Source organism: Colossoma macropomum, unplaced genomic scaffold (genome assembly GCF_904425465.1).
Source record: "Colossoma macropomum unplaced genomic scaffold, Colossoma_macropomum, whole genome shotgun sequence".
Taxonomy (NCBI): Eukaryota; Metazoa; Chordata; class Actinopteri; order Characiformes; family Serrasalmidae; genus Colossoma; species Colossoma macropomum.
This window is the reverse complement of record NW_023494802.1, coordinates 1,722,548-1,744,651: the sequence shown is the minus strand read 5'-3', so window position 1 is coordinate 1,744,651 and position 22,104 is coordinate 1,722,548. Positions and strand designations below refer to the sequence as shown.

General features: G+C 36.6%; 1 protein-coding gene across 1 annotated transcript in view; it reads right to left on the bottom strand.

Annotated features, from left to right (window-relative positions):
- Positions 1 to 22,104, bottom strand: part of col9a3 (collagen, type IX, alpha 3) — a 50,002-nt gene that overhangs the window by 5,364 nt on the left and 22,534 nt on the right. Inside the window, exons 13-27 of the mRNA XM_036591247.1 lie at positions 18,886 to 18,939; positions 18,492 to 18,545; positions 17,769 to 17,822; positions 16,347 to 16,400; positions 16,173 to 16,226; positions 15,050 to 15,103; positions 14,890 to 14,943; positions 12,676 to 12,720; positions 11,937 to 11,990; positions 10,521 to 10,574; positions 7,822 to 7,875; positions 7,417 to 7,488; positions 3,495 to 3,530; positions 2,464 to 2,508; positions 2,024 to 2,056 (exon numbers count right to left, since the gene is read on the bottom strand). Of these exons, the coding sequence (XP_036447140.1) occupies positions 2,024 to 2,056; positions 2,464 to 2,508; positions 3,495 to 3,530; positions 7,417 to 7,488; positions 7,822 to 7,875; positions 10,521 to 10,574; positions 11,937 to 11,990; positions 12,676 to 12,720; positions 14,890 to 14,943; positions 15,050 to 15,103; positions 16,173 to 16,226; positions 16,347 to 16,400; positions 17,769 to 17,822; positions 18,492 to 18,545; positions 18,886 to 18,939 (771 nt within the window). The remainder of the gene's footprint in view (positions 1 to 2,023; positions 2,057 to 2,463; positions 2,509 to 3,494; positions 3,531 to 7,416; positions 7,489 to 7,821; positions 7,876 to 10,520; positions 10,575 to 11,936; positions 11,991 to 12,675; positions 12,721 to 14,889; positions 14,944 to 15,049; positions 15,104 to 16,172; positions 16,227 to 16,346; positions 16,401 to 17,768; positions 17,823 to 18,491; positions 18,546 to 18,885; positions 18,940 to 22,104) is intronic.

Here is a 22,104-nt window from a genome sequence, read left to right as displayed (position 1 = left end):
AAAACTGAACAATATGTAGATAAACCCCTGTGTCAATACCGCTTTCTAACACTAGCCCCACAGGCCTGGCAAAAATGGTGCTAAATGTTTCCTACAAGAGTTCCTACAAGACTGAGGTCAGCTTCTTATTCGGCAGCTTTTCGTTATATATACCCATTCCAAACTTTCATTTCAATATCGCTGCTGTCGGAACAAAACACTATATCTCCATTTTTGTTGTTTTTCAGTTTTTGACATAGTTTGAAAATACCAGTTGTTCTTTACATTGTGTGTAAATTTCATGATGAATGGACCAAAAGAAATGACCCACAATTATTTGGAAAGAATTGTGGTTCTGTTTACTTACATTAAAAGTAAAGTATGTTTTTTGTTTCTACTGTAAAGTTACCATTTTGGAGATACGAGGTTTTGTTCTGACAACAGCAAGATATATATATATATATATATATATATATAAGATTTCATCAAAAAGATTTCAAAGCTCCATATTTTTACAACTGTGAGGCGTCTAGGAACCAATCACATACTAATTGAAAGAGGGGGTCATAGAGTTTCTGACTGTCACTGGAAGATGGCTCCCTTCAGTCTGCAAGGAGATGGCGACCCCTGAGCAGAATGTCTTTTGTGTTCTCCAGTTCAATAAGAGTGAATCTGTCATAACTGTGCAGCGTCATTTTTGTCGGCAGTGAACCTCCAACAGCTCAGAGCGTTCGGTATTGGTTCCACAACACTGGATGATCTCCGAAATCGCATTGAAAGAGCTGTGAGTACAGTGACACCCAATATGCTCAGTCAAGTACAGGATGAATTTGACTATGGCGTTGATGTTGTCTGTACAGCTGGAGGAGGTTCATACTGAGCACTTGTAAAATTACATAATAAACTTTATGCTCATTTAAACCATTTACAGTTTACTGCATTGTTCTGTAATGATTTACAAGTGAAATAAATCTAATGTAATTTTAATAATTTTGAAATCGGACGAATCTTTCTGAATCACCCTGTATATATGTACTGCCAATTTCGTCTGATTTCTCAAGTCATTGGTCTCATGCACACTGTTACTTCTGACTGCCAGGCACTGCTGGAATTTCTAAAACATTAAAAACATTACAGTCATTCATGCTTCAGTACCAACTGGTCCACTGGTTGTTTCGTGCACGAGGCCCTGAGACTGCAGCATAGTCTGATGCAGCTGACTGAGCCAGGCTCTTTTTACTTTTTTTTAAAAGACGGCAAGTTCTCTGGTGTCAACTTGAAAACACAACTCAATGTGCAGAATACAGTAAAACAGAAACAGAAAGGAGTCCCTGCAAACATGCCTATGCCATCTGTACACTCAGTTCATGAAGGAAATTCACAAACGACAACCAAAGTGCAAAGAATAACAAAAAAATAATGGAATTAATTACCTCAGATGACCAATCTCTTCTCTGTTCTCTGTTGTCGAGGACGCTAATTCATTTGATATTGTAGGCATTGTTTTATTGTCAGCTTTTTCTGGTTTTGGCCAAGAATTTCATTTTGGTGCATCATTAAATAAAATCATTTTGAAAATCTATGTGTCTGCAAACATCACTGATTATAAAGGCCAGTGCCAGAGGAGCTTTGGAAAGCAGCAAACTAAATGACAGTTTGTTTGTTGAGCAGCTGATAAATAGTGGACATTATTGATCAGCTCATGCTGAGCAGCCTCCATAATGGACCTTCGAACAGTGGTGTGTTTTAATTAGCTCACAGGGGTAACGAGTTAACCTTTCTGAGACTTACACCAAGTCATTTCCAACGCACCTTGTGTTTGGCACACTGAAAAAAGTGCTGCGTTGAATTTACTCCATTCAAATGTGTTCATAATTCCTACTTTTATAAAATTCTCTGTCACTTTACTTCTGGCAGTAACTGTGTTGATGTAATATATTTTATTCACGTGGAACCGGTGAAACCATTTGAATTAAGTAAAATTGATGCACTTTTATTGCACTGCAATGGCACATCACTAATCAGTGTCTGAATTCATACTCACCTCTCCTTTTTGGCCAGGAGGACCAAATGGACCCTAAAAGGAAGAGAAAAGGGTGATTTTGTCAAGCATCATCTTTGCTCTGAGATGAGTTGTGCGTGTATAAGAGTAGATAAGAAAAATGTAACGATATGTAATGTGTGTAATTCCTGAAAACAATTTTTCAATTCATTTTTGGTTCACAAAGTGCAAGACTACAAGTAATGAACTTAACTAAGATTAGAAAAGATTACAATATCTTTTTAAAAATCTAAACTATTTTAAATTTCATTTTAAATAAAAAAAAACACACAAATGATCTATTGTGATAACAGAAACTACACATTTTACTTTTTACACATTTTACATAATATCGCCTTTCATTACTCATAATTAAGAAACCCTGAAGTGTTAATAAATTTGATTTATTCTTAAAGATTTACAAGTAAAGTTCATTTACATACCGTTTCTCCATTTTCTCCTGGTAAGCCATCACTTCCAGCAATACCCTATAACAAGACAAAATGTCAGCTGCCCAGCAATCAACATTTGTCAAAATAATTAGGGCAAATTTGTAGCGCTGCTATAGAGAACCACTTTTAGTTCCCTAAAGAACCATTTTTGGAAATGAGTTTTGTCAAATGAGTTTTGAATGTGAATTTTATTTATTGATTGATTGGTTTAAACAACCTTCACATACTGTGGCACCAAAAAGTAGCTGGATACTTTAACAATTTAACCATTGGCCAACTTTAAAAATCACTTTCAGCACAACATCAGACTGATGGTGGAGTCTTTGTGTGGTGAAAGCTAGGAGAGCTCCAACCAGACTGTACTGAGGGTTCTGTAAAGCACAGTGGAAACCTCAGAGTCTGGGAGTGTTTTTCTTACAGTGCTGTCTCTGAGCTTGTGTTCACTGATGGGATCATGAACTCAGAAATGTGCAAAGGTATTTTGGATGCAAAGCTGCCAAAAAATTGTTCAAACAATAACAATCTGAAATTCACCAGCTGCCTTTTGAAAGACTACCAGAAAGAAAATGACAGTCTTCGAATGGCCTGTTTAAAGTTATTGGCATTTGGTTTGACATTTTGTTTCCCAACATTTGAAGCATGGCACTAATATCCAAATACTTTTTGGGGCCGCTGACGGTCTTAAAATATAATAGTTCTAGAAAAGGGTCCTTGTGCAAGGCCATAGAAGAACCACTTATGAAACCTTTCAATGGAAGGTCATTTCAAGAAATGAGATATGTGAAGTCCACATAATGAACCTTCACATCAAAATAAGGTTCCTTACATCTTAAAACTATTCTTCATACTCACAAATCTATTTTTCAGGTTCTTTAGGGAAGTAAGAGTGGTTCTTCTGTAGTGTCACTCAAAGAACCCTTTGTGGCACCATTTTTAAAGTATATAACAAAGACTTTTCCTAGAACTATACATGCAATCTAAGAGCCATTTATTTTTAAGAGAATTTTACAAGTAAATCTCACCATGTCTCCTTTAGATCCTGAAGCTCCTACTGGACCCTGTGAGAAAGTGATAGAGTCACAGAGAGAGAGAGAGAGAGATGAATTAATAGTGAATAGTGAATCAGTGGTTGGTGCAGTGGATAGGTAGACTGTGAGAGGTCGCAGTGCGGGTGCTAGCGGTATAAAGACAGGCTTTGTTCTGCTCCAGCTGCCTGAACAGTAGCAGGCTTTGTTTTTTTTTGTGAAAACTCTGCTCAGGTTGGCCCTGACGGGAGGAAAGGTGCCTTCGTCTGCTGGAGCATGTGTTCGCTCTTTTTGCACGTCTTCTTCACCCATTCTGCCATGCCGGATCCCTCTGCTCACTGCTGGTGGGCTTTTCTGGTGTTTTGTTTTGAAAATGAAGGAACCATACTGAACACGTTTGAGCCAGTTTCTTATTTATTCTTATCGCAAGAAGAATAAAAAAAAAGATGCATGCCTTTTACAGTTTAATTGTTTTTAGAATGCCTGTCATGAACTAGGCTTGAGTTGATTGATGTTGTTGCTGTCGCTAATAGTTTCCATCTATAGCGATTGACGATTCAGTTAGATGTTTTAAATGTAGTAGCCAGAGGCAGCAAGTTTTTATTTCCACTCTTGCTCATGCTTGATAAGCTGACAAAGCCACACACAGAACGCCTTTCCTCATAAAACATGATCGGGGACGTAAATCATTGTGACAGTGTGGTCACTACAAAAAAATACTATTATTAATAGCATAATAATAATAGGCTACGGTAACAGTACACACTTAAAAATGATCGTTCTTCAAGGGGTCTTTAGGAAAGAAAATGGTTCTATATAGAACCATGAACACTGAAAGAACCCTTTCCATGATCAAAGGGTTCTTTGCATCGTGAAAGCGTTCCTCAGATTGATGGAGAATGTGCTGTAGTTGAAAAAGGTTCTATATAGCACCAGAAGGGCTCTTCTATTGTAACAAGCCTGACATCATAATAATAGAAGAACCCTTTTGGGTGCTATATATAGAACCATTTTCTTCACTAAAGAACCATTGAAGAACCATCATCTTTAAGTGTGTAGCCTATGGGGTACTGCATCGTGAAAGTGTTCTTCAGATTGACAGAGAATGTGCTGTAGATGGTTCTGTACGGAACCGTAGCTATGTAGGGATCTATATAGCATCAAAAAGGGTTCTGCTATTGTTACGATATCAAGCTTGTTACAGTAGAAGAACCCTTTTTGGTGCTATATAGAACCATATACAACACATTCCCCATCAATCTGAAGAACCATTTCACCATGCAAAGAACCATTTACTTATGTAAAACTATTTTCTTTACTAAAGAACCCTTGAAGAACCATCTCCCTTAAAGAAACACAATCTTTCTCTGGTTTAATCAGGCTTCTCTGTGGTGTTGCAACATTACCTGCCCTGGTGAAGAAAGATTATTGGAGAATGGTACCATGGATGTTGATTACAAGGATCCTCAGTCTGTTGTTAGCGTTAGGAGCCTCACGGTCAGTATTTGTGGCTCTGTTTTTTCTGTTTGTGCTCAGATGATGTGGCAGTGGTGTGGAAAAGATTTTTTTTTGGTGGTGGAAAGTGATTCTCACTTGCCTGTGGTCTACACGATCAATCTCACTAGCAACTAGCTACTGTGACGAAGACCGGTCTACTCTTGTCTGATTGGCTAAATGCAATGCGGCAGTTGAAGTCTTTCAGTGCTTATCCCCTTGCAAATTTGCTTCGCCACACCGTGTTCATTTCAGTACATGATGGGTTGCAATGCAGCAAATAGACAAAGTTCAGCAAATTTCAACGTTATGCAAATCGCTGCTGTCAGAACAAAACCCTGTGTCTACAAAAAGGTAACTTTACAGGACAAGGAAAACATTCTTAACTTATAATGAAAGTAAGAAAAAAATTTCAAGTAATTTTAGACCATTTATGTTGGTCCATTTATCATGAATTTTTGACACAACATAAAAGGCAACTTTCAAATTATGTCAAAAAATAAAAGTTTTGTCCCGACAGCAAGAAAATGCATAACTGCAGCCAATCAGGGCAGTGGTGGACTGTTTATCATCATGTACAGGTAAGTTTCAGATCTCTTTCTCTTCTTTGAATCCTTGACAGTTTTACATAATAAGGAAAATAGCCTTTGAGAGTGAGCAAGCTAACTTTCTAGCTTGCGTGGACGATGCATTTCAGATGCATTCTGAAAGTTATAAAAGCACAAGTCTGTATTTTGGTTTCATTGCTTTGCAACATTATGCAGCATCAGATTGTTTGCTGCTCCACATGTGTTCAGTATGGTTCCTTCAACGCCCACCAGTATGAGCAGAGAGGTCAGGCACAGAGGAATGTGCTAAGAAAAAGTGGACACATAGCATGTGAAAATTTTATGATTGGGCCAATAGAAATGCTCCAAAATTCCTTTGAATAAAATCTCTTAATTTAATTTAATTTACAGTTAAGTAAGTTAAATTTAAGTTAAGAACGTTTTTGCTCTCTCCTGTAAAGTTACCATTTTGGAGATGCTTTTTTTTCTTCAGACAGCGACGATATACAACAACTAATCACCAGTGTGGTTTTGCATGCTGTTATTAATTTCCTTACACTAGCTTTACAAAGATGTTTACAAGAAGGTGGCTGTTTCGAGTAATTAGCCTCCTGTATCAGTCATTGCAGTCATAGTTCATGTCCCCAGTCATATTAAGCACTATTCATCAAATCATTCAAAAGACAGAAAGAAATTTTTGTTTTCCTGTAATATTCCATCAAAATAGAAGTTTTGCCTGCCTATAAAACGTCCAGATTTTTAATGATGTACCCATGTGCCAGCATGCAGAGCAAAATTATATTAACAATTAATATTTCGCCTCCCCCTCCCAGCTATAATTGAGAGGAAATGGTCGGCTAGCTCAGAGACTCTACAAACACATCACAGTACAGAAGGATATGATTTCTGATCCACGACAACTTTAAAGTGACTTAGTCCTTGAGCAGTTATTTCTCTGCAGCTATGACTTTGGCTAAAACTGTATAGTTCTAATCTGATTAAATGGCTTCATTGGAATAGCACAGAATAGATAAATATACTGATTTAGGGCTAAAACTCAGTGAACATCTTGGTACATATGGACACAGTAAGCAGTGATGTTTGAGTAAAGAAACTGTCTAACAGCTTAAATACATAAACCATAGAATATGATTCAATTTTACAATACACCTTCTCTCTATTTCTAAAGGGCTTGCATTGTAGAAGATCATCTCAGTGCAGAGCACATTGGCCCAAAGACAAACAGTCAAGAAAAAGAACTGATAAACCAAATGAACTCATGCGGAATGGGTGAGAACCTTCTAGAACAGTGTGAATGGGTGAGAACATTATAGAACAGCGTGATCAAAGGGAGATCATTCTAGAACAGTATGAATGGGTGAAAAATCTAGTGAGTATGGGTGAAAGCATTCTAGAACAGTGAATGGATGAGAACATTCTATAACACCAATCTAGAACAGTGTGGATGAGTGAAAACACTGCATGAGTGTGAATGGGTGAGAGTATTCTAGCACAGTATGAATGGGTGAATGCATTCTAGAACAGTGTAAATAAGTGAAAGCATTCTAGAACTGTGTGAATGGTTGAGAACATTCTAGAACAGTGTGATCAGGGGTGGAACATTCTAGAACAGTGTGGCGGTGGAAAACGTTCTAGAATCTCCCAACAATCAAATGCAGCTACAGCTCAACAGTCAGACTTTTGAGTTTGTTGGTGTTTGTTAGTGTTTATTTGGTGTTGGCCTGTGTCTGTTGGTGTTTGCTATGTGAGGTGCTGTTTGTTGGTGTTTATAATAATACACAGTAATGCCTTTTGTCTTAATAACACACACTGTCGCTTCTTATGTTCCTTAAGAATGAGCAGCCTTCCTCACTTACCCTCTCACCAAATGCACCCCTTAGTCCAGTTGGTCCTGGCAGGCCAGGGTCACCAATAGCACCTTTAATGCCCTGTTAATGACAGCACAGATTCTTCATCACCTTTAATCATTTAGAGTAATGGAGTAACTAAAATGGTTACAACTGATACATCTGAACCTCTCACTTATATTTAGTGATACAATAATTCTGAGGTCACGTGTGGTAAGATTAAAGCAAGTGACTGATAGATGTTATAAGGAATAGTGACAAAAACAGTGAAACAGTGACAAATACTGTAAAATACCACAAAGACTAAGTTATAGATGATAAAAAATGCTGACAGCTACAGCATGTACTATTTTAAAATTCAATCAGTTTATAAAAAAGGTTGAAAGGTTGGCTGTCATGGATTTGGATGCTAACCTGGAATCCTTTGACACCCTGAGGTCCAGGATTTCCAATCAGTCCGATAGCACCCTGAAAAAATGTTAGAAAATGAGGCTGTGAATCCGGCATTAGGAGCACTGCAAGAATTACTTCACCACATCATATCCATTCAATACTATTATCTGGTCCACTTTTATTAGAATAACGTAATTTTATTAGTTTAATTATTGTTATGCCCTTAAACTATGAGGGTCTGTATGTGGCCCATACTTTAGTTTCTCACTCTAACAAACCACAGAACTTACATGTTAGTTTCATAGTATTTATCAAATAATTAATAGTAGCTACCGGATAATTCATAGTAGATAATTATCAATTCATAGAATACACTGAATAATTCATGGTAGGCTGGTGAAAAATTAATCAAAGTTCATATGATTATCTAATATGATCTAATATAATCTAATACTATATTTTAAAGGAACAGTTAACAGAGCTATTAATCACCTTTGATTTTCATAATGCGAAATGGTGGCTAATAACTTTAATTCATTTTTAGCAACATTAGCATATTTGGCTGAATTGGTCCCTTAAGATTTAATAACTAAAAAATAATAAGCCTTTAGTTTACAGGGTTAAAGGGGAATTACACAAATTTTTCAAAACATTCCACATAATTAAATGGTTAAGATGTATACAGAGTCATTCAGAGTGGTTTGGTGTGAAACGCTCCGTTCTAACATGCCAAGTAGGATTTGTTCACAGTGGTGGTGATAGGAACCAGATGTCCACCTCTAAAAAGCTCTCTCACAAAAAGTTATTATATGAAATGTTGAGATATATGCTGCCTGTTGCCTGAGACATTGTTTTATGACAGTTTTGTGATAAAGTTTTGGCTTAAAATGTATTTGAACCCACTTATTTTAATCCATTCATGGCAGAGGGGTACATGCAGGGTGTTGTGAGGCAAAATAGTCCCTGAAGAAGACTTATTTTTTCAGATTATAACTATTTTACCATCATCAATATTCCATATAAAACTCAGAAGACTCAGTAGGTTCACTGGTGGTTTTAGATAGTAAATAGAATGGCTATATTTGTATTATAGTCATGGTGACCCCTGGTTCCTATCACCACCACTGTAAAAAAAATCTAAACCATTTTACACCAAACCACTCTGAATGACTCTGTTTACATCTCATGGACTGAATCAGTCTGAAATTTTGAAAAATTGGTGGGATTCCCCTTTAAGATAGCAATTCCATATTCTATACCAAATATTAAATAGCAATAAAGGTAATAAAGTAATAAAGGTTATTGGAGTTACATTTGATATAGTATTTGGTATTTTGTGCTATGCACTGCATGATAATACACACTGTATGTGCCTGTTTATGTCATGTTGACATATCATGCCTTTAACAAGATGACTCATGATTCTCCATTAATTAATTTTCACTTGCTGCTGCTGAAACTAATGAAAGATATTAAACGCACAGGATCCTGTCAGTAATTAGCCATAATCCTCAATGCTTAACCTGCTGTTTCACTCGAATCCTCTCTGAGACATCCCATTTCTTTTGCAGTGCACTCAAATATCTGTGAGATGGGATACTTGAACAGGAATTCTCGATGTTTCCTAGTGATACGGTTATATCCTTGTGTTGCTTAGCAACACCTGACCCTTGTAATCCTCATCTCATGAGCAATCACAATCTATTGTTTTATTTGACTAAATAAGCAGCGAGACATCCGCAGGAATAATTCTATTTTTCTCACTCGTTGTGATTCATCTAAGCTCTGAAGCTCAATCATAAACAATTCAGCGTGCTGAGTGAGATCAGGATTGATACTGAGGGCTGAAGGTATTTCAGAATTCTCAGAAGCTCAGGAACTGGCACTTTTTACACTTGCTGTCAGCGATAGATAGATAGATTGCGTTAAAAATAGATGACGGGATGATTTCTGTCTTTCAGGCAGGCTCTGAGTGAAAGACTGAAGCTGAGGTTCTCCACTGGTGAGCCGACTGTCCTTTAGGACCCCCATATGATCAGAAATAGCCCTGCATGAAAGTGACACTTTGGCTTTGCATGCATTTTCTGTCTATATGTGACATGATTTATTTATTTGCTTGCTTTATTTTGTTTGTTCAGATTTGTATGCAATGTATACACGTTTTGTTGAAAATAATAAAACAGGGAACAAACTGAAAGTGTGTCATTTTTCTTTTTTAGTGCACAATTTCAATTTTTTTTTATTTTTAGGTGAAGAAAATGGGGGGGGGGCAAACATAAAATATAAATTGTGCCATATTTTCTAATATGTTAGTATGTTTTATGACTTCGGCCACTCTAAGGTGCCCCATAACTGAAACAGCTTGTGTAATCTCCAAAAAGAAAAGCACTGACCAATAGAGTAAGATGCTCTGGAGTAGCTGCAGATGAGCCTAAGGTCACCGTGCCAAATGCCAAGCGTGACTAGAGGGGTATAAAGCCCCCCAGCATTGGGCTGTGGAGCAGTGGAACTGCATTTTCTGGAGTGATGGAGCTTCATCCAATATCTTTGGGATGAGTTGGAATGATCCAGAACTGACCATCCAACATCAGTACCTGACCTAACTAATGCTCAATCAAATCCTCACAACAATGTTCCAACATCTAGTGTAAAGCCCTCCCAGAAGAGGCTGTTACTGCTCTGTATTTGCATGTGTATAAGGTTGGCTTTGGTGTACTTACAGCCACGCCTCGTGGTCCAGATTCACCTCTCTCTCCTGGAATACCAATCTCACCCTGTTGGAGGAAACAGAACAAAGCTGAGTGAATTTTAGTTCTACAAATATCTCATAAACAGGTATGATTATTTCAATCACTAATAAATGAACTGCACAGTATTAATCAGTGGCCTCTTTCTGTAGGCCCTATAGTGGCCATTCCATGGGCAGAATGGAAATTGTCCTGATTTTCTAGTTAATATAATCAAATAAAACATTTTCCCTGTAACTCTGTAATCACATGAACTACAACTCCATTGTCTCTTTGTGTGAATGTTGTTGAGCTGCTGGTGAGCAATGAGGGGAGGAATGAGAACCCCCTCTGTGAAAAACAATCCACAGAGACAGCCGTGCCAAAATAAACTGCAGCTTTTTAAATATAAAACAGTCCTATTCAACTGACACAATAAAAAAGTAACAGCATTTAAACACGATAACAACAGTTCTACAAACATTGACTTGATTGCTCACCTATGAAGATGAAAATCCAGTTCACTTCCCGTTTGTAAATAATACACATTTTAATGTAAATATATTCCATCAATAGCCTGAAAACTGTGGGCACAGGTTGAGTGTAGTGTTTTTTTTTCCTATAATGAACTTTAGCCAGTTGGCAAATTTGTTGCCATTTCCAGCCAGCCTAATTTTTGACCATGCACACTTAAAAAAGATGGTTCTTTGGTGATTCTATAGTAAAGAAAATGGTTCTATATATCTTCTTACAGAATCATTTTGAAATGCCCAAAAAAACCCCAAAAGGGTGCTACTATGGTTATGATGTCAAGCTTCTAACAATAGAAGAACTCTTTTTGGTGCTATATAAAACCATCTGCTGCACATTCTCCATCAATCTGAGGAACACTTTCACAATGCAAAGAACCATTTAATCATGCAAAGGGTTCTTTAAGTGTTATTGGTTCTATATAAAACAATTTTCTTTACTAAAGAACCCTTGAAGAACCATCTTTTTTAACAGTGTAGAATAATATTCATTATTTTTATAATCTAAACAGCAAAGGTTATGTAGAACCTTTTTGGTTCTTTATAGCACCTAGAACCATTTCAAAAAGGTTCTATATAGAACAATGTACAATGCATTCACCATCAATCCCAAGAACTGTTTCACCATGCAATGAACCCTTTAAGCAATTCGAACCATTCCCTTTAATGAAGAACCCTTCAAGCACCATCTCTTTTTAAGAGTGTACACTTTATTTGTAGGGTCGCTATTTCTAATATGAGTTATTTGGGACAGTGTAACCCCATTCTTCTATGACGGTCAGCGATCTAACAGGCATTAACAGTAAACATAACCACATTTGCAGTGCATCAGGTCCTATCTAGCTTTGAGTTCGTCTGCAGAAGCCAATCAGATACATACAGGAATACCTGGCTCTCCGGACGGTCCTGCTTCTCCCATCTCTCCTGAATCACCCTGACAGAGAAAGGAGTAAAACATGCAATTACACATTCATTTATAACTAACAGAGCTTCTGATTATGGCCGTATAGTCATATCAGTCATTAATGGATATGTTTTCTGCTACAAATATAAATTAGCATATATTCCAGAACAGTTTGAGATACAGTTTAGATCGAGAACATTGGAGTAGTGTTTTATAATGTAGTATCTTAGTAATGCTTGGAAGTATAAATGAGAAAAATTGCATATTTTTCCCAAACCTGTCTGAATATTCACAGGTGGAACCAATCAGACACGCTCAGAGGTTGGGCTTAGATATTTGAATAAAAATACATACAACTAAAATCAGCACTTAGGGGAGTTTAATGTTGCACATATTACAGATACTTTCTATAATACATTGTTTTTTCTCTTAATGTTCTTATAAGAAGCAGGTCACACTGGAGTCTAACAGATTCTATACTTCTTTTTCTATGATATTTCTATTTTCCTGGGTGTATTCGTGATAATAAAATAGAATATAATAGAATCTGAAGCTGTGAAATATTTTATGCTCAAATGTGCAACATTTAACTTACATATTCTGTTACAGAGCGTACCGCAATATGCCTATTTTAGTTCCATCGAACGTCACTGCTGTTGATGTCGGCTAATATCAATCTATTTTAAGCATTTTGTAGATAAAAATGGTCACTTACAGCTGCTCCTTTGGCTCCTTTTGCACCAGCTTTCCCTTGCAAACCCTGAAAAACACGCACAGTAACTCAATGAGACAAAAAACATGAATGATCATCAAATTGAAAACAGTGTCAAAGCAGTGTCCGATTACAGCTGTCACAATCACTTAAACTGAACTACTCGGTTAAAAAAAAATTATAGGTTAACCCTTAGAACCGCATGGGGATGCCATCGCCCCCTGCTGTGCATGTTTTATTAAAAAGGCTGCCAGAAGTCACTCATTTGTCATAGTGTTGGATTCTTGAGACTTCAGGGGAAAATATGAAGGCTGAATGATTAGAATATAAAGGATGTAAGCTTTTGCATCTTATGATGAACTTTCAGTGGTTTAAACAAAACTAGGTTACATAGGCTCATTAAAATCACATACATTTTTATTGGTTTTCAGTTTGTTTAGCATTTACTTGCACAAGCTAATGAAATGTTGGTTTCACTTCATCAGTCTCATTGCTTTGTTTCCAGTAGCCAATGGGAATGACACAGCAGGATGTCCTCATTTTCAAACTGCCTAATCCTGCAGAATATCATAGCGCCCCCTTTAGGACCCAATTAAAAGCAACTATGAAGACCTTATCATTACCTTGAAAAGTCATGTGTAGGCTCCAGTTTTTTTTTTTTTTCTTCAGATCTGTTGGCACTTATACATGTTGTGTTTCAAGAGATCTGACTCTTTGATGGTCTTGTGACAACAGTTTGATATATGTATCTTCTAAACTCTGTAAAGCAATACTAACTTTTAAATATTCTCATTTATTTTGCTAAAAAATACATCATGTTACTGTGGTTGAAGTTTGGTGTTCCTCCACTAAGATGTCAAATCAACATGCAATCATAATGTGGAAACATTCAAAAGTATTTGGACCCATTTATAGTCTTATTTGGAGAATGTTAAATAATAGAAGTTTACTTTTTTGTTCAAGTTTTTAAATAAATGTATTTCTCTTTTTTATGTCTGTAGTGTTTTTATTTGTTTATATTATGTATTTTTACTCCTTATTTTTGTACATTTCTTCCTTTCCCTATATGTCTTATGTACATATTTACTCTTACCTAAAATACCTTACATATACAGTGGGGTCCAAACGTCTGAGACCACTAGTAAAAGTGCTTCCATTTTGCATTTCTGTCTAATTTAATCCAAAGTTTTTTTTCCATTACAAATGATATTATCAGCATAACAATGTGAGTGAAATAGTAGAATCTATGAAATTGCAACATGAAATTCAGAATTTCTTAGTATTTGGTGGTGTGTCCTCCTTTTTGCTTTAATGACAGTGTGTGTTCGAGCTGGACTCAACAAGGTTGTGCAAAAGCCCCTGATGAGCAGATCAGATCCACCTGAGAGTTGCCTGAACACGAGTTTCAGTAGAAGAAATCTTTCTGTACAAAGACCTCAGCACGGTCAGTGACACATATTTGCTGAAATTTGAATAGTAACACACACTTAAAACTATGGTTCGTCAAGGGTTCTTTGTAAAGAAAATTGTTCTAAATAGAACCTTGAACACTCAAAGACCCCTTTGCATGATTAAATGGCTCTTTGCATGGTGAAAGTGTTCTTCAGTTTGATGGAGAATGTGCTGTAGATGGTTCTATATAGAACCATTTTGAAAAGGGTTCTATATAGCACCAAAAACAGTTCTTCTATTGTAACAATAGTAGAGCCCTTTTTGATGCTATAGAACCCTTTTCAAAAAAACTATAACACATTCTCCATCAATCTGAAGAACACGTTCACGATGCAAAGAAGCCTTTAATCATGCAAAGGGGTCTTTGAGTGTTCATGGTTCTACATAGAACCATTTTCTTTACTCAAGAACCCTTAAAAAAGCATTATTGTGAGAAATCTTCAATATTTCTTCATTTTAATTGTCATGACTTTTCTTTGTTTTACACTTTTTCAACGTTCTAAAAATGTGTTTATTTCCAGACTTGAAAAGCTGTAAGCTTAAACATGTCCATAGCAAAATACGAACAGGAATGGCTTAAAAATGACCTTGTCAGTGAATCTGCAACTGACACTGTTCTGTCATTCAATCAGAAATAACCCATATAGTAGGCAGATTTCTTATTTATTAAAATCATCAAGCCCTACTTCCAGTACTTTATATTACATCATGGTGCACTAATTATAGTGGTGTCTTATATGGCTGGAAAGTGAGCTGAACACTCACCGGCAAACCATTAGGCCCTTTCTCTCCAGGCACACCAGGCGGTCCGGAGTCACCCTGGCAACAAGGAGAAAAAACATTCTCACTATGGTAGGCGTACTGCTTTTGTCAGTGTTTGGTTAAAATTAACTTCGACTGGTTTAGGAATAAAAAAATCACTTACTTTCTCTCCGTCCAGCCCGTGAGTGCCGTCCTTACCGTCTCTGCCCGGGATGCCCTGGAGGAGAGAAAAGTGAGGTAATGTCATTTTACTTACAAAAACATCAGAGTCAGTGATTGAATGATAATAATGATGAAACTAACTAATAAAGCAATGAGCAGTTACAGAGGTACACAAGCCTACTACACAAACCTTCTACTAAAGTTGCCATACTGTATACTTTGTTTTATGAAACAGCTATTACAGTGTTATACACATTTTTAAAAAGTCTGATTTGAAAGAATACAAATGTATGTTTGACAGATCTAGGAACAAATCAGTGTTTGAAAGATTCACTGCAGTCAGTATATTTAAAATCCCAGGCAAAATTCGGGCACAAATGGGTTAATACAATATGTGACTGCATATAAAAGTGACAAGCCATGAGAGGTCGTATGGTACAGTGTTTTCACAGATAAGGTGTGTTCTTAGGCACAATAGAGTTAAACCACTGTAATGCACAGCCTCAAGTTGCTTATTGCTTTTATAAAAAATATTATTTAATATTATAATTATAATAAGCACAATTAACAATCCTTCCACCAAGAAATGTACTTCTTTATAGTATGGTGTTGTTCCCAGGATTGCTGAATGAGCAAGAACTTTGTCACCCATCATTATATAAGGCAAATATCATAATGAAACACCCTTTGCCTTATAAGTAGTTTTAGCTTGCCAAATGTCCACTTTAATGATAATGCTGATTTCCACTAGTGTCTTAATGCGATTTCTTGGGTTGTGTTGCCATAAAGTTAACAGTGCCACACGTTTGTTTTCCCATTCTGGGTTTAATGCTGTTTAATGCAGATCTATCAAGAATATAGACATTCAAGTAACAAATTCTTTACTGTTATAAAGACTGTTATGAATTTTAATGAAGGAGTGTTTTTAGCCTGTTTAGCTTGCTATCTTTTAGTCTATACCTGCTCCTCAGTTTTAACAAAGACCAGGTGCATTAATACAGAATTCAGTTGTTGTGAGGCAGTCATACTAATTTAGTTATGAGTATGTTACAATGGTTTTGAACTTGCTCAATCAGATTTTGAAACTGGAGTTATTCATTTTATAAATAGTGATAATCACTTACAGGTTCGCCTTTGGGGCCTTGAGGTCCCGGCTGTCCCTTAGGGCCTATTTTCCCCTGTGGAAAAGAGATTATAGACAGCGTAAGTACATTAATCACTCAAAGCTGCCTGCTCATCCGCTGAAGTTACACTAAACACCAAAACCCAAAGGGAACAAAACAAAACTTCACACTCACAATCTCTCCTTTAGGTCCTCTGAAACCCTGTGGTCCTTTCTCTCCGGCATCGCCCTGGAATTATCAAATGATAGACACAGAGAGCTTTTATTGTTGAGACTCAGAAGTGAGGAGAAAGACTGTCCAGTCCCTGAGTTCATGTCAGTGCGCCAGATAATTAAGCAAAAAAACACTCGAAGTAACTTGTTATGGTGAATAGCAAGAATGAAAGTGCTGAGAAAGGAGGTAAGTTTTAAGATGAACTTTGAAGGAGGGCAGGGTTGTATGGGTGCAGGAGCTCAGGAGCTTTTTATAAAGGTTCTATATAGAATCATCTACAGCACATTCGTCATCAATCTGAAGAACATTTTACAATGCAAAGAACCCTTTAATCATGCAAATAAGCCTTTGAGTGTGCATGGTTCTATATAGAACCATTTTATTTACTTAAGAACCTTTGAAGAACCATCTTTCCTAAGAGAGATCTTTCCTAAGACGCAACTTTTTTGTAAAGCAAAGCAAAGCAAAAGCCCTAAATATTGTTTCAAATATGTGTTCTTAATATTGAGTTTCTTCCAGCAAAAAAAAGTAGTTCCACCACACAAAAAGTGGAAACAACAGCTTCTAAATTTGACCCACTACAGTGGTCAATCAGTGGTCAGCGAAAATGCAGCAGCATCTTAAAAAAAAGTACTGTTCTGAGACATGAGTAGAACACCTTTCAACCAGCCAGACAGCGTGGGTGGAACTAACTGTTACATAGTTAAGCAGTAGAACATGACAGGGAGTCCATTATCAAGACAAGTAAAACAAAAAGTAAACTAAAGATGTTCTGAACATTGTTTTACATATTCAGCCTTGTGTAAAAGTCTGTGCACCCCTGGTCAAATCACATTTTGTTGACTTGCTGAGTGAAAAAAGTGAACTTGGTTTCTGTTTATTTGCATGCACCCAAACTTTTGCACAGGCCAGTTTTTTAGTTTTATTTTTTTTTCCCTAGTGTATTACATTCAGCACATAAACAGTGATTGTGCATTAAAATGTTCAGACGTGTGTTATCTGTAGAGGATGTGTTCACTTTTTTCCAAGCAGAACATCAACATAAACATGTCATTTAACCAAACTTTTGAATAAAACTGTATGTTTTTAATTTCCTCAATTTGTTCTGGCAAAAAAGTAGTTCCAGCAGTTACCAGCGGAGTGATAATTGCTGATGCCAGTGATGAGCAGAATGATACAGACGGGGGGAAAAAACATGCTGTTATCAGAGATAACAGTATGGGTAGAACACTTTTCAACCAATCTGACTGTGTGGGTGGAGCTAACTAGTGCATAACTCAGTGGAGCATTTTAAAGCATAATTAACTGTATAGACGACAGCGCTGATGCGGGGAGGACTCAGATCCAGCATGCTGTAGTAAATGTGGCTGTGGAGATACTCACTGTTTTCCCGATCACACCAGCAGCTCCAGGCTTTCCTCTGAAACCCGGCAAACCCTGCAGAGACGGAGAGAGTTATGGACAGACGCACGGACAAACTTTGGCTGAATCACCATTACACTGATTTAGACTGTCATTCATTCTTTACAGGTTTACTGTCATATCAAACCTTCTAACTCCAAAAACCACACAAGCATAGTTCCTGACAGAGTATTTTTACATTGATATAAATTTGGTTAAAGTTTCCATTAAAAAAACTTTCCTGAAGAGATTTTAGTAAGTTCACATGATAAAAGAGAAAATTTAAAAGCAAAATTTACTTAAGATGTTTTATGCAAGTAACTACTTTCTTTGTAGTGCTTTGAAGGTCTAAATGAAAATGTAAGATTTCAAAGTATGTTTTTCTCTTGAAAATGTAACAAGTGTTCAATTTCAATCTTACTCAAGTAAAGCACAAATCATCCAAAATAATACTTAAATATAGTAACAAAGTAATTTCCTCCCTGCTCAAAGCTTCTTCATTAACTACACGGAAAAACAGCACAAAAAAATAAACTTTATATTAAACGTACATTAAATGTAACACTGTCCTCCTTAAAAATGACCATTTCAGAGATAGAAGGTTTTGTTACAGCAGCGACAATAATGTAGTTATAACCACATCCAGTCATTTATAAAGTCTGTATTGATATGATAGCGAGATGAATTTTTTTTTAAAATACTCACTCTGTCTCCAACTGGCCCCACTGGACCCTGAAGTCCTCTCAAACCTCGAGGGCCCTGAAAAACATTCAATCAGTCACTTCAGAGCTGTGTCTTATCTCCAAAATAATCCAGTTTAGACAGATCCTTAAATGAGCTCTAACTTTTTTTTTTATGTATGTACGTATATATATATGTATATACAGTGCCACTTTATGAACTGAATTGATATTAAATACATAACATACTGCCTGTGCTACCAGCTCTACAAATTCTCAGGGCAATTAACACAGCTCCATTTAAGCAGCTTATGTGGGAGTTCAGACACCCCCTCCAAAAAACATGTTTTGGACCCTCATTTCCTTGAGACAAGAGACAGCAAATGAAATTAGCATTACCTACAGAGCAGATCACTCACCTGTAGACCCACTGTTCCTGGGATACCAGGTGGGCCGGGGGGACCTTGATCACCCTGTAAGGAACATTCACGTAATAATTTAGAGATGACAAAAAAATAACTGCTGTACAATTTAAAGTAAGTTACTGGCACTAACATACTGTAAATACACAGAACTGCACTGTAAGACATTAGTAATTTTACTGTAATGCATTAAAATCACAGTAACTTTTTAAAACACATATCAAAGTTGTGTATAGTCAATCCTATTGTAAAGTGAGCCAACTGTAACTATTCTGTGCCATTTAAAGACATATTATACTGATACTATACTACTGTACTACTGATTCCGCCCACAAAATTAACATACAAAAAACAGCTAGTGCATCTCATACGCTGCAATAATAACACGTTTAATAATGTTATTTCACAATAAATCTTATCATTCTACCGTCTTAAAATGAAGGAGTTTTGTTTATTTCGTATTTTATTTTTTCCAGTGGTTGCAATTTTAACACTATAATTTTTGGTCGGTAGGGGGCGCGCGCAGTGCACTCGCTGCTCCACCTCAATCTCCACCTATGAGCACAGCCACTGGCTCACCAGCTGCTGAATGCTGTCATGTTATTTGCTCCTTACTGAAACATCTGCATGAATTAGGGCATGCTTCTTGTACATTATATGCAAGTGAGGTGCTGGTAGACCTGCGCTTGATTTCACGCACTGAAGCTGAGTGATCGTTTACACTCAAATCTCCACTTCTTTCCACAATGTACTAAAGTTTCATGAATCAAACACAAGTTTGTACGTCATTACAGGCAAGTCAAAGATGAGGAATGTCATTAAATCTGTGCTCTTTTTTACACAGTTTTGATGAATAAGGGTCTGTATATTCCTGCTAAATAGTAAACTGTTAAGAATGCACATTCTCCCAGAATTCATCACACAATACAACTACCTACTGTAATTTCAGAAAACAGGATGCTGTTGCATATTGTATAGCGATTTACTGCAAAATTACAGTAGTTTTTACAGTGCACATCAACATACAATGCCTCCATTAAATTAACAACTGGACAATTTGACATCAATAAAAAACATCACAATATGTTTCAGAGCATATCATTGGTGTTGATACTGACCAGCTGCTTGTTTTATTATAAACAGATTGAGAAGATGTTCCAGTTGGTGTAGCTGTATGATGTTTTGCTTTACTGTTGGGAAATTCAGGTATGAATCCAGAAGTTTTAAATGTGCAAATGTGTTTTAAATGTCTTTCAACTTGTTCAATCTTAGAGAAACTAAATATACAGGCATGTATGGTGTAAAAAGTTGGCTACATAGATTATTAAAAATTGATACGTTTACTGAAATACAAGTGACATGTAATGTTAAATTGTATTAATTCAGAAAGATTTCAATACAGTCTCTACACACAGTGGAAATGTGACAAAACAGATTTTGGACAACAAGAGGAGATAAACTCAAGAATACAAGAGACACAAAAATCACAGTATGATAATAATATTACTAATACTACTACTACTACTACTGATGATAATAATAATAAAAAAAGAATAATAATCCTTATTTATAATCGATATTATATATCAAAGGTAGCAGTTCATAGCACAAATTAAACAAATTAAACTAATTAAACTGGACAAACAGCTGACAGAAAAAAATTCAGTTTCATTTTATTCTATTATAGTTTAGTAACAGCAATATAAGCAGAAAAAAATCAAAGAATGTTAAGATTATTCATTTATATATTAATTTACAATTTTATGAAGTAACAACATAGACCAAATTAAAGAGAGAACTCCAAAAAGAGACGCAGAGTTTTATTTAAACACTGAGTTAAAAAGCTGCATTTTCAGATGTTTATTAAAAGTGAGCTCTGAGCTTGACTGTCTAATAAAAGCTGAACTGAGCTTCACAGTTTAGAAGCAGAATAACAGAAAGAGTCTCCCCATGTTTACTGTATTTTACAGAAGGTGTTTCAGAAGGTCAGTATCGGCAGATCTAAGATCATAAACAGACAGACATCCAGGAACTTTAAGGTCATTTAGAGCTTTAAAAACCAGCAGCAGAGCTTTAAACTCTCTCCTAACAGATCCAGGCAGTCAGTGCAGTGTGTAAACAGGGGTGATATGAGTTCTCTGTGTTGTTGTGAGGATCCGTACTGCTGTAAATATAACGTTAGGCCACATGTTAGAAAATAGAATGTCTTGTGGAAGAGACGAACATTCTAGTGATATTAAGTACTGTGCAGTAATATTAATGCAGTACTGAGGGAGTTATCAGACGGTAAACTCCAGATTACTGATGTCCCGCCACCCTGAGGGGGATAAAAATAGGGTACAGGACGATGCTCTGTATTGGGATGCTTTCGGGACGATGATGTTGAGCCCAGTTATTTAACTGCAACTGTTAAAAATAATTTAAAAATAATATTGAAACTAATTTGAACACAGTAAAGACCCATATCTGCCTGTTTTAGAGGGTTTGTGCTTGTATGTGTAAAAACCTGCAGTAGCTGCACTGCTTATGTCGCTTCTCTCGCCCTAATGGCCACTTTGGGGTGCGTCACTAAAACATATGCAGATAAGGTGCAAAGAGGGAACGTGTGTGCAGAGCTGTAGGCCATTTCTGAGCCCCAAAGCAGCCCACTGTTTTTAAACTTTAAAAAAACATAATGACGTCCCACACTTTGAATACATTCTCTTTTTTTAACCATTATATCTCCTGGGAGTGTCTTTGAGTGTGTGACCGGGACAGTGACACAATTGGTTACCACGCCACATATCAACAATCTGACTGTACGTCACTCAACTCATCTGCATAAAGTTAATTCAGAAGGAGAGAGTGTACATCAGTGATTTGATATCATTTATGTGAGCTTTATTGTCGTCTATCGCCACGATATGGCACTTAATGACATACCCACTTTTCACCATTGTCAAACAAAATTAAAAAGAAAAGGCAAATAATTCTGGATGACATCTATGTTTACGTCAGGTAGATACTAACACTTCAAATTTTAGCACCCCAGTGCAAAACACTGGTTGCACCCACTGGTTGCACCCACTGATGCTTAAATCTGTAAAATATCCTGTCGAAAAAAATCATAAATCTGCCAGTCGCTCTTGACAACCATTAACACAAAAGTGTTTAATGCACAGAACATTAGCCAGTGATGTATCAGCTGTCACCTAAACAGACACGCCCCACTCAGAA